At 36.3% G+C, this 13,560-nt stretch overlaps 1 protein-coding gene across 6 annotated transcripts in view; it reads left to right on the top strand.

Moving 5' to 3' along the window:
• The first annotated feature begins 68 nt into the window (after positions 1-68).
• SCLT1 (sodium channel and clathrin linker 1) overlaps positions 69-13,560 on the top strand; it is a 259,944-nt gene continuing 246,452 nt past the window's right edge. For 2 of the 6 annotated variants that reach the window (XR_003432284.1, XM_027103713.1), the window contains exon 1: positions 70-516. Coding sequence is in view for 3 of the 6 variants with exons in the window: in XM_027103713.1 (XP_026959514.1) it covers positions 483-516 (34 nt within the window). In the remaining 3 variants the exon portion in view is untranslated. Of the gene's footprint in view, positions 517-13,560 lie in introns of all 6 variants that reach the window. The other 4 variants (XM_027103712.1, XR_003432283.1, XM_027103710.1 and 1 more) reach the window with 4 other exon arrangements.

Here is a 13,560-nt window from a genome sequence, read left to right as displayed (position 1 = left end):
GGTCTGGGGCACCGGTTTCAAAGTCGCAGGGCGGGCCGAGTGGACTTCCGCTGCTCTGCCCGGGCTTCTCGGCAGTCCTGCAGTCGCTCCCCGCTCCATCAAGGACGCCGCCACCCGGCTGCCCGCCAGCTCTCTCGGCGCTCTCCTGAGTGGCCCAACACGACCCCGACTGACCCGCGGGACGCCTGTACATCCCTGGTCCCACCTGGCTGGGATTCGGGTGAACGCGGGACAGAATTCACCTGGCGGGTCCCCAGCAAACCTGAAATCTTGTGTCTCGCTTGAGCGAGGGACTCGGCTGGGACTCGGGAGAAGGAGGTGCGGCGGGGCTGTTGACGCCACGTGAGTAGGATGCTGATTACACCGCTCAATTGGTAGACAACCTCCGAAGCGTTGCTTTAGATCTGTTTTCCCGCACAGCGAGCTTTGTGCCTTTTTAGGAAAAGTAAAGGTGGTGAAAGCGTCAAACAAATTGTATCCAAATGGCCACAGAAATCGACTTTCTGCGAGATCAGAGTAAGCTCCACATTCCTTTATCTAGAATTCTTACATGTAATGTTTAATGTCGTCATCGTTGACTAGTATTTTCTGAATGCCTGTTGGGTGCATGGAAATTTGTAAAAACTTAAAAGAAGATAGCTGCAGAAAAAGCTTGATGGTGTATATGAGGATATGTATACATTTCAGCAGAACCGTTTAGTAAATACTGTTAGGTTCCTTAAGCTTATGTGGGACTCTGCTACATGCGTTTTTGTTATGCTCCTCGCATGCTCTGGAGAAATTAGAGGGCTAATGGCCAGGAAGAGTTTCCAAGTCTGCAGTTAGAACCTAGAGAGACAGCTCTGGCCATTTGTTCAAAAGATGTTCATTGAGCTCCTCCTGTTTCTATTATGTGCCAGGCGCTATACCAGCATAGCTATTACAAAGATGAGGAAGACTGTTCTACCCTCAAGAATTTAATTTGAGGAGACAAGTATATAAATTCCATAAATACACTGAAGTGGCAGCAACTGACAACTCTTTTGCCTCAATTTCCTCACTTGAATGAGGAAATCATTTGAATCATTTGAATCATTGTTCAAATGAGTAAATGACCGTTAAAATATGAATAGGATTTAGAATAGTATCTGACATAGTGCTAAACAAATATTAACTCTTACACGGTTATAATTTACTGTGGTCAAGGAAGGTGCCATTTGGGCTGAAACTTGAAGCAGTAATATAAATTTACTAGATAAAGAACTGTGTAGTCGAGTAGAACAGTATTTACAACATTGAAGGGATTAGGAATATACTTTGTTAGAAACTTTTAAGAAGGTTGGTTTGAATGGAATATGATGTATATAGGGAAATGGCAAATGGAGCTGAAAGGAAAGAATTTGGCTAGATAGTAAAGGACCTTGTTTGCTGTGTGTTTAGGAGTTTGGACCATTGCACAGGTTATAGGAATCACTGAAAGGAATTCAGTTGGGAGTAACCTGATCAGATTGTGATTTATTTGAAAAGCCCAGTTGGCTGTTATGAGGAACATGCATTATAGCAGAGTGCAGTTAGGCAATTGTTGTCATTATCCAGGTAAGAAGTGAACTAAGATAGGTTCAGTGAGATTGGAGATGAAGGGATTTGGAAGAAAGAGGTACAGGGTAACTCAGGTTTTTGGCTTGCTTGAGCAATGGAGAAAGTAGGAAAAAAGTGGTACATTCCGTTTTGGAAGCATCATAGACCAGTGGTTGAGAACTCAGCCTCTGGATTCAGTCTGTCTGGGCTCATATTTTAGCTCTCTTTCTAGGTCTTTGACTTTGGGCAAGTTACTTAGCTTCACTATACCTCAATTTTTTCATTTGTAAAATGGGTATAATAGCACAATAACCCTCATGGGGTTGTTGTGAGGATTAAATGAGATGATGCAAATAAAGCACTTAGCATGGTGTCTAGCACATTTTAAGTGCACAGTTCATATTACCTAAAATCATTAATGACATTATAATGATACTATAACATTAGCATTATTTCTTAGGTTTGAAGTGGGAATATCCCTTATCCCATAAGGAGGACTAGCTGGCCACCATCTGAGTGGTGTGGGACAAGAATTGGTGTTGAGTAGTTTGGTTGGGGTGGGGAGAGTTCCTGAGGCACTCATAAACTATGAGTTTTAGAGGAATTCACCAGCAACAATTCTTAAATAAAACTGAAGTCCAAATACCAGAGAGAACAATAGAAGCATAGTAAATTATTTCTTGAAAAATGAGTTCACCAGAAGACAAGGGCATGGAAGAAGGGAATCCTCAGACAGAGGGAGAAGAAGCAGCAAAGGCTCGGAGGCTTGAAATAACTACTTATTCAGGAAATTGGAGCATGGAATGGTAGGGTTTGCATGAAGAGATGAGAAGGAGTGTTAGACGTCTGTGAACCTCCCCTTTTTTCCTATAACTGGACCTCACATGCCAGGTATAGCTGGTGGGTGACCCCATTAGTTGACCAGCTGAACACCAGTTCAGGTAAATGTAGAAAGCTTACCCTTTTCCCACTTACCTCTGACCTTATCGTCATTGCCTTCTGTTGATTTTGGCTTCCTTTCATTTGTCCTAGCATATTTGCCGTACACCATTCTTCTACCTCCATCTGATAAAGGAGACATGATAGTCCTTAAGGACCTGTTCAAAGAGGGACTTGTATATTCTTGCCTCCTTTGTCAAAGATAAGGTGACCATATGTGCGTGGGTTTATCTCTGGGCTTTCTATCCTGGTCTATTGATCTATATTTCTGTTTTTGTGCTAGTACCATACTGTCTTTTTTTTTTTTTTTAACATCTTTGTTGGGGTATAATTGCTTTACAATGGTGTGTTAGTTTCTGCTTTATAACAAAGTGAATCAGTTATACATATACATATGTTCCCATATCTATTCCCTCTTGCATCTTCCTCCCTCCCACCCTCCCTATCCCACCCCTCCAGGCAGTCACAAATCACCGAGCTGATATCCCTGTGCTATGCGGCTGCTTCCCCCTAGCTATCTACCTTACGTTTTGTAGTGTATATATGTCCATGCCTCTCTCGCTTTGTCACAGCTCACCCTTCCCCCTCCCCATATCCTCAAGTCAGTTCTCCAGTAGGTCTGCGTCTTTATTCCTGTGTTACCCCTAGGTTCTTCATGACATTTTTTTCCTTAAATTCCATATATATGTGTTAGCATACGGTATTTGTGTCTCTCTTTCTGACTTACTTCACTCTGTATGACAGACTCTAGGTCTATCCACCTCATTACAAATAGCTCAATTTCATTTCTTTTCATGGCTGAGTAATATCCCATTGTATATATGTGCCACATTTTCTTTATCCATTCATCCGATGATGGGCACTTAGGTTGTTTCCATCTCCTGGCTATTGTAAATAGAGCTGCAATGAACATTTTGGTACATGACTCTTTTTGAATTATGGTTTTCTCAGGGTATATGCCCAGTAGTGGGATTGCTGGGTCATATGGTAGTTCTATTTGTAGTTTTTTTTAAGGAACCTGCATACTGTCCTCCATAGTGGCTGTACCAATTCACATTCCCACCAGCAGTACAGGAGTGTTCCCTTTTCTCCACACCCTCTCCAGCATTTATTGTTTCTAGATATTTTGATGATGGCCATTCTGACTGGTGTGAGATGATATCTCATTGTAGTTTTGATTTGCATTTCTCTAATGATTAATAATGTTGAGCATTCTTTCATGTGTTTGTTGGCAGTCTGTATATCTTCTATGGAGAAATGTCTATTTAGGTCTTCTGCCCATTTTTGTATTGGGTTGTTTGTTTTTTTGTTATTGAGCTGCATGAACTGCTTGTAAATTTTGGAGATTAATCCTTTGTCAGTTGCTTCATTTGCAAATATTTTCTCCCATTCTGAGGGTTGTCTTTTGGTCTTGTTTATGGTTTCCTTGGTTGTGCAAAAGCTTTTAAGTTTCATTAGGTCCCATTTGTTTATTTTTATTTCCATTTCTCTAGGAGGTGGGTCAAAAAGGATCTTGCTGTGATGTATGTCATAGAGTGTTCTGCCTATGTTTTCCTCTAAGAGTTTGATAGTTTCTGGCCTTACATTTAGGTCTTTAATCCATTTTGAGCTTATTTTTCTGTATGGTGTTAGGGAGTGATCTAATCTCATACTTTTACATGTACCTGTCCAGTTTTCCCAGCACCATTTATTAAAGAGGCTGTCCTTTCTCCACTGTATATTCCTGCCTCCTTTATCACAGATAAGGTGACCATATGTGTGTGGGTTTATCTCTGGGCTCTCTATCCTGTTCCATTGATCTATCTTTCTGTTTTTGTGCCAGTACCATACTGTCTTGATTACTGTAGCTTTGTAGTGTAGCCTGAAGTCAGGGATCCTGATTCCTCCAGCTCTGTTTTTCTTTCTCAAGATTGCTTTGGCTATTCGGGGTTTTTTGTGTTTCCATACAAATTGTGAAATTTTTTGTTCTAGTTCTGTGAAAAATGCCAGTGATAGTTTCATAGGGATTGCATTGAATCTGTAGATTGCTTTGGGTAGTATAGTCATTTTCACAATGTTGATTCTTCCAATCCAAAAACATGGTATATCTCTCCATCTATTTGTATCAACTTTAATTTCTTTCATCAGTGTCTTATAATTTTCTGCATACAGGTCTTTGTCTCCTTAGGTAGGTTTATTCATAGATACTTTATTCTTTTTGTTGCAATGGTAAATGGGAGTGTTTTCTTAATTTCACTTTCAGATTTTTCATCATGAGTGTATAGGAATGCTAGAAATTTCTGTGCATTTATTTTTTATCCTGCTACTTTACCAAATTCATTGATTAGCTCTAGTAGTTTTCTGGTAGCATCTTTAGGATTCTCTATGTATAGTATCATGTTATCTACAAACAGTGACAGCTTTACTTCTTCTTTTCCGATTTGGATTCCTTTTATTTCTTTTTCTTCTCTGATTACTGTGGCTAAAACTTCCAAAACTATGTTGAATAATAGTGGTGAGAGTGGGCACCCTTGTCTTGTTCCTGATCTTAGTGGAAATGGTTTCAGTTTTTCACCATTGAGGACGATTATGTTTTCACCATTGAGACCTTTATTTTGTTGAGGAAAGTTCCCACTATGCCTACTTTCTGGAGGGTTTTAATCATGAATGGGTGTTGAATTTTGTCAAAAGCTTTCTCTGCATCTATTGAGGTGATCATATGGTATTTCTCCTTCAGTTTGTTAATATGGTGTATCACATTGATTGATTTGCAAATATTGAAGAATCCTTGCATTCTTGGGATAAAGCCCACTTGATCATTGTGTATGATCCTTTCAATGTGCTGTTGGATTCTGTTTGCTAGTATTTTGTTGAGGATTTTTGCATCTACGGTTCATCAGTGACATTGGCCTGTGGTTTTCTTTCTTTGTGATATCTTTGTCTGGTTTTGATATCAGGGTGATGGTGGCCTCGTAGAATGAGTTTGGGAGTGTTCCTCCGTCTGCTATATTTTGGAAGAGTTTGAGATAGGTGTTAGCTCTTCTCTGAATGTTTGATAGAATTTGCCTGTGAAGCCATCTGGTCCTGGACTTTTGTTTGTTGGAAGATTTTAAATCACAGTTTCAATTTCAGTGCTTGTGATTGGTCTGTTCATATTTTCTCTTTCTTCCCGGTTCAGTCTCAGAAGGTTGTGCATTTCTAAGAATTTGTCCATTTCTTCCAGGTTGTCCATTTTATTGGCATAGAGTTCTTGTAGTAATCTCTCATGATCCTTTGTATTTCTGTAAGTGGTTCTGGGAAAACTGGACAGGTACATGTAAAAGTATGAAATTAGAACACTCCCTAACACCACAAAATACACAAAATACACAAAAATAAACTCAAAATGGATTAAAGACCTAAATGTAAGGCCAGACACTATCAAACTCTTAGAGGAAAACATAGGCAGAACACTCTATGACATAAATCACAGAAAGATCCTTTATGACCCACCTCCTAGAGGAATGGAAATAATAACAAAAATAAACAAATTGGACCTAATGAAACTTCAAAGCTTTTGCACAGCAAAGGAAACCATAAACAAGACCAAAAGACAACCCTCAGAATGGGAGAAAATATTTGCAAATGAAGCAACTGACAAAGGATTAATCTCCAAAATTTACAAGCAGTTCATGCAGCTCAATAACAAAAAAACAAACAACCCAATCCAAAAATGGGCAGAAGACCTAAATAGACATTTCTCCAAAGAAGATATACAGACTGCCAACAAACACATGAAAGAATGCTCAACATTATTAATCATTAGAGAAATGCAAATCATAACTACAATGAGATATCATCTCACACCAGTCAGAATGGCCATCATCAAAAAATCTACAAACAATAAATGCGGGGAGGATGTGGAGAAAAGGGAACCCTCTTGCACTGCTGGTGGGAATGTAAATTGATACAACCACTATGGAGAACAGTATGGAGGTTCCTTAAAAAACTACAAATAGAACTACCATATGACCCAGCAATCCCAGTACTGGGCATATACCCTGAGGAAACCATAGTTCAAAAAGTGTCATGTACCAAAATGTTCATTGCAGCTCTATTTACAATATCCAGGACATGGAAGCAACCTAAGTGTCCATCAACCGATGAATGGATAAAGAAAATGTGGCACATATGTACACATGGAATATTACTCAGCCATAAAAAGAAACGAAATTGAGTTATTTGTAGTGAGGTGGATGGACCTAGAGTCTGTCATACAGAGTGAAGTAAGTCAGAAAGAGAGAAACAAATACCGTATGCTAACACATGTATATGGAATCTTAAAAAAAAAAAAAAAGTCATGAAGAACCTAGGGGCAAGACAGGAATAGAGAGACAGACCTACTAGAGAATGGACTTGAGGATATGGGGAGGGGGAAGGGTAAGCTGTGAGAAAGTGAGAGAGTGGCATGGACATATATACGCTACCAAAAGTAAAATAGATAGCTAGGGGGAAGCAGCTGCATAGCACAGGGAGATCAGCTCAGTGCTTTGTTACCACCTATAGGGGTTGGATGGGGAGGGTGGGAGGGAGGGAGATGCAAGAGGGAAGAGATATGTGAACATATGTATATGTATAGCTGATTCACTTTGTTATAAAGCAGAAACTCACACACCATTGTAAAGCAATTGTACTCCAGTAAAGATGTTAAAAAGAAAAAAAGTGATTGTGTTTCCTCTGCTAAAAAAAAAAAAAAAGAGGGACTTTTGTATCAAACTAAGGAGTGAAAAATTCATTATTGTAGTGGGTGTTATAACCAGTAGGGATGGATTCTTTTTCTTTCTTTCTTTCTTTCTTTTCATTCTCTTAAGAGTGTCTTTCACCGAGCAGAAGTTTTTAATTTTGATGAAGTTCAGTTCTTCAATTTGTTCTTTTATGGATGTGTCATATCTAAGAAATCTTTGCCTTACTCAAGGCTAGAAAGATTATCTTCTATGTGGTCTTCTGTGGTCTTCTAGAAGTTTTGTAGTTTTAGGTTTTACATTCAAATCTATGAAACATTTTGAGTTAAATTTTGTACAAGGTGTAAGGTAAAGGTCAAGGTTCACTTATTTTGTATATGGATGCCCAATTAAAAAGACTGTCCTTTCTCCATTAAATTACCTTTGTATCTGTTAAAAATCAGTTGTACATATTTGTGTAGATCCGTTTCTGTTCTGTTGATTATCTGGAAACCAGTATCCTACTCTCTTGATTATTACAGTTTTATAGTAAGTCAGATAGTGTTGGCCTTTCAGATTTGTTCTTTTTCACAGTTGTTTTGACTATCATAGGTCCTTTGCACTTCTGTATACATTTGAGAATCAGCTTGTCAAGTGCTACAAAAAAAGGTGCTGGGATTTTTGATAGGCATTGTATTGACTTTCTTGATCAATTTGTGTAGAATTCATTTAATGATATTGAGTCCTCTGACAAATGAAAAAATATATGTCCTGATTGATATAGCTCTTCTTTAATTTTTTCTTAGTAATATTTTATAATTTTTAGTATATAGGTTTTGCACATATTTTGTCAGATTTATCCCTGTGTATTGCTGTTTTTGATACTGTTGTAAATGGTATTATTCTTTTACTTTCAATTTCTGAATTACCATTGCTAGTATATAGAAATACTTTTTGTGCGTGAGTGTGTGTGCGTGAGTGTGTGTGTGTGTGTTTTACCGTAGCATCTTTGAAAGCTCGCTTATTCTAGTAGGTTTTATATGGAGTTCATCAGATTTTCTGCATTGACAATCTTTTCATCTGTAAATGGAGATGGTTTTACTTCTTCCTTTCCAGTCTGGTTGCCTTTCATTTCATTTTCTTGCTTTATTGTGCTGGCTAGAACCTTGCGTACATTGTTGAACGGAAGTGGTTGGAGTGGACATCCTTGTGTTGTTGCTGATTTTAGGTAGAAAGCATCTGTTTTTCAAAATTAAATATGATACTAGCTGTAGTTTTTTCATAGATGTTCTTATTAGGTTGAGGATGTTCATTTCTATTCCCAGTTTTCTGAGAGTTTTTATCAGAATGAGTGTTGGATTATTTTTCCAAATGCTTTTTCTGCATTTATTGAGATGAACAGATGTTTTTTCCGTTTTTAGTTTTTTAATAGGGTGATTTATATAGATTACTTTTCAATGTTAAACCTGCCTTTTTGAGAGAAACTCTTCTTGGTCCTAATGTATTATCTTTTTTATATATTGTTGAATTTGATTATCTAAAAAGTTTATTTAAAATCTTAACATCTGTGTACATAACACCTTTTTTAAAAAAATTTTTTTTGTCGCGTCACAGCATGTGGGCTCTTAGTTCCCCAACTGGGGATTGAACCTGGGCCCCCTGCCTTGGGAGCGCAGAGTCTTACCCACTGGACCACCAGGGAAGTCCCTTGAAGCCTTTAAAAAAAAAAAAAATTCTAATGTCTTTGTCTGGTTTTGGTATCAAGTAATGCTGGCCTCAGAATTACTTGGAAAAATACTTTGTCCTTTTCAGTTTTCTGGAAGACGTTTGTGTAGAATTGGTATTATTTCTTCCTTAAATGTTTGGTAGAATTTACCAGTGAAGCCAACTGGATCTAGAGCTTTCTTTGTGGGAAGATTTTAAACTGTAAAATCAATTGCTTTAATAAAGAGTTAGTACTCTTTTGTTTATGCAAGACAGACCCTTCACAGATCTTATATATATGGAGTTCTCTCTCTGTACAGCTTTCTCTCCTATTGTTTGTCCTGCCAACTCTAGTTTACTTGGTTTCCACTGAGTCTCAGCTTCATCTCCTTAGCTCAAAGGATTTGCTGATCTCTGCCTGCATTTTCCCTCCTTGTTCTGTGGCCAGAAATGTTGCTCAAGTCAGTAAGCTGGGACAATCACAGGCCTTACTTCATTTGTTTTGTGTCTGTCATTATCAGTGTCTGATGTGTGTTTGCCTGGCAAACCATTGTTTCATTTGTTTTTTTTGGTGTGTCAGGTGGGAAAGTGGACCATTTTACTTTATCTTGAGCATAAGCAGAAGTCCTATTTAATTTGCCCTACTTTTGAAATCTTAAACACGAATATCTTACTCCCACTATAACTGTTCTTTGACCTCATTGAGACCTCTATTCTTTGAAACCTTCATTTTCTTCCATTTCCTTAACTCCTTCCCAGTTTGTTTTTACTACTTTCTTACATAGGCTGTAACAGTTTCCCGTTGGTTCATCTGTTCTCTTGTAAGTAATCTTAATGTGATTATGCCCCTGCTTTTCTGTAGTACATGCCTGGTAACACCTTATCCTGAGTTTGATTTTACAGTTCTCATACCCATCTGTTCAATAACCATAGATAAAAACCTCCTGGATAAGTACCACCACAGTTTCAAGGTTATCTCATAACTAATAAGTAATTGGGCTGGGATTTGAACCCAGGCAGTCTAGTTTGAACCTAGTGTCTGTCTTCTTTACTACCCAGCAAATACACTTGCATGAAAGAAAATTATAGGCCTGTTTTACTTATGCACACAGAAACTAAAATCCTAAATAAAATATTAATAAATTGAGTCCATCAATGAATATAAGTTCATGTGTGTGTTTGTGTGTGTGTAGATATATAATATACATACAATTATCTTCATACTGGGTTCATCCCACCAACGGAAGGTTAGTTAGCATTAGAAAATTATTCGGTACATAAGAGAAGACCTAGATTAATGGAGCAACATATCAAATTTATGGATTAGAGCACTCAATATAGTAAACATGTCAATTTCCCCACAAATTAATGGGTAGATTCAATGCAATCCCAAACCTAGATTTGACAACATGGTTCTAAAATCTATGTTGATGAGCTAGGAGTAGCCAAAAGAGTTTTAAAGAGCATCAAGGTGGGAAATTTTATTTTACCAGCTATTAAGACTGATTATAAATATCCAGTTATTAAATCAATATTATATTGGCAGATCGATAAGTACATAGATCAGTTAGCACAGAAACAAACACATACATCTCCAGACATTTGTTATCTGAAAGAACAGGCGACTTGAATCAGTGGGAAAGGATAGGCTGTTCAACAAATGGTGCTACGATAATTGGGTATCCAAATGGGAAAGAAAAAATAATAAAGATACTTTCTCACACCATGTAGAAAAATTATCTCCAGATTGATTGAAGGAATAAATTCTCTTTAAACTTTCAGAAAAAATTTTAAGAGGGTGTCTTTTTGATCTCAGGATCATAGAAGATTTCTTAAAGAGACAAACATTTTTGACTGAAAGAAAAATATATATGAATAGACGACATTAGAAATAAAAACTTGGATATCACAAGAAACATCATCAATATAATGACTAGCCCAGCCACAAGAAAGGAGAATATATTTATAATAAATATAATGAAGAGTTGATTACCATTCACAATTTAAAAAAGTTTTCACAAACAAAAATACATTCACACTAATAGAAAAATGGTAAAGAATATGATAGGTCATTTACAAAAAATAAAACCTGAAGAGCTACTAAACATATGAAAATGTCAATCTCATCAGTAATCCAGAAAATGCAAATTAAACAATGAGATAAGTGCTTGTTCAATGAAGGAAATGGTAGATTTAAGTTAAAGTAAAATTTGCTCCAGATTAAAGTCAGTCTATGAAGATTGTTTTCTCTCATTAATACACAATTGACTTTTTAACCTATTTTATTTACTGAGACATCAGATTTAGTGTTTTTTCTTATTTAAAACCCTATCAGGAAAGAAAAGAAGTAGTTTGTATTGGAATTATTATATCCCTGGCCTTATCTCCAACCTCCTTTTGAGACTGTGAGAGAAGAGTAATAAGCAGAAACTAGATCCTAATTTTAGTGCTATGTGTCAGGTAACGCTCTTAAAAGTTCCGAGGGTAACAATAAAAAAAGGAATAATTCCTTTTAAACTCAAAGTTAAAATGATTTAAATTATTAATACTTTATAATTACTTATTCCTTTATCAGAATCACATATATGTCATATTTCTCCACCAAATTATGTGTGCTTTCAAGGAAGAAACTGTTATCTGAAGTTAACAGTGTAGAATGTATACATTTTGTGTGTGTAATTTTATATTTTTTAATTTATTTGTATATATAGTTAATATATATGTGCATATATATGTATATTTGCTAATGTGTAACATCCAGAAAATAGAGAAAACAAATATAAAGCTAAGAGAATTATTACAAAGCTCAAAACTCATATAACCATAACCCAGGTCAAAAAACAGAACATTGCTAGCACCCCAGAAGCCCTCTTGTCATCATACCCATGTCCTCCTCCCCAAAGATAATCAAAGATAACTAATATCTTCAATTTTACACTGTAAAAACTGTTTTGCCTGTGTTTGAAATTTATATCAATGGAATCATAAACCATGCGTCCTTCTGTGTTTGGCTTCTTTTATTTAATATTATGTTTTTGAGATTTATTCATACTCTTGAATGTAGATGTAGTATGTTCATTTTCATTGCTACAGAATATTCTAGTTTATAAATTTATCACTTTCATCTATTCTTCTTTTGATAGATACTTGCAGTTGTTTCCAGTTTGGGGGCCATTGAGAATAATGCTGTTACCAACATTTTTTGTCATGGCCCTTGGAGCTCAAGTGCACATATTTTGGTTGGGTATATTCCTAGGAATTATATTTGTGTTTAAATTTCTACTAATTTACACTCCCACCAGCAGTGTATGGGAGTTTTCTTTATTCCACGTTGTCACCAGCATTTGTCTTTTAGCCTTAGCTCTTTATTTTATTGTAATTTTAATTTGTATTTTCCTGATGTCTAATGAGGTTGACAGCTTTTCTATGTTTGTTGGGCACCTGGGTAACCTTTTTGTGAAATACTAATTAAGTCTTTTTACCACTGTGTTTATAGGATTGCCTGCCTTTTAACTGATAGAAGTTCTTTGTATATTCTAGAAATAAGCCCTTTGTCAGTTATAGGTGTTGGAAATACCTTCTCCATGTTTGTGGCTTGCATTTTTACTGTCTTAACAGTCTCTTTTTGATGAACAGAAGTTCTTAATTTTAACGTAGTCCAGTTTGTCATTTTTTCTTTTATGATTAGTGTCTTTGTGTTTTGATTAAAAAAATCTTTCCCTATCCTAAGGCTATAGAGACATTCTTTTTGTTTTGTTTTAGAATTTATTGTTTTGGCATTCACAGTTAGATCTTCATTTCACATAAAATTGATTTTTATGGGTGATGTTTTGTTCTTTTCCATGAGCGTATCTAGCTGATCTAGAACCACTTACAAAAAGATTGTCCTTCTCCCCTCACTGCTCTGGATGCCCCTTTGATCACAATTCAAGTGCTCATATATACATGGGTATACTTCTGGATCCTGGATTCTCTTCCATTGGTCAGTTTTGTTTATCCTTATATGACTGTCACACAGTCCAAATGCCTATAGTTTTATAATAAATCTTGATACCTGGTAGAACAAGTCCCCCCGCCCCGGTTCTTTCGCAAAATATTAGCTATTCTTGTTACATTTCCACCTATATTTTATTTTATTTTTTATTTTAGTTTTATGGGTAGGGCATCTCATTGTTATTTTTTTGAGTAGATCTTTATTGGAGTATAATTGCTTCACAACACTGTGTTAGTTTCTGTTGCACACCAAAGTGAATCAGCCATACGTATACATATGTCCCTATATTTCATTGTTATTTTAATTTGCTTTTCCCCAATGCACAGTGCTTATCGTTTTCCAATGATTTCCTAATGTTGATCAACTTATACATGCTTATTTCCCATCTGTATATATTATTCTGTAAGGTGTCTACTCATATTGCCATATTTGTTTTAATTTGGTATGTTTTTCTTATTGTGAATTTTTTCTAGTTCTTTGAGTATTTTGCATGCAAATCTTTCTTCAGTTATGTGTTTTGAAAATATATTCTCGTAGTCAGGGGCTTGTCTTTCCATTCTTTGAACATTGTCCTTCATAGAGTAAGTAGTTTAAATTTAATAAAGTCCACATTATCAATATTTTTTCTTTCATGGATTGTGCTTTTTGTGTTGGATATGAAAACTAATTATCAATACTAGAACTCAT

Source organism: Aethalodelphis obliquidens, unplaced genomic scaffold (assembly GCF_003676395.1).
Source record: "Aethalodelphis obliquidens isolate GAN/ISIS:26980383/991018 unplaced genomic scaffold, ASM367639v1 scaffold6, whole genome shotgun sequence".
NCBI classification, from domain to species: domain Eukaryota; kingdom Metazoa; phylum Chordata; class Mammalia; order Artiodactyla; family Delphinidae; genus Aethalodelphis; species Aethalodelphis obliquidens.
Note: the sequence above shows the minus strand (reverse complement) of the source record. Positions and strands in the feature narration are given on the sequence as shown.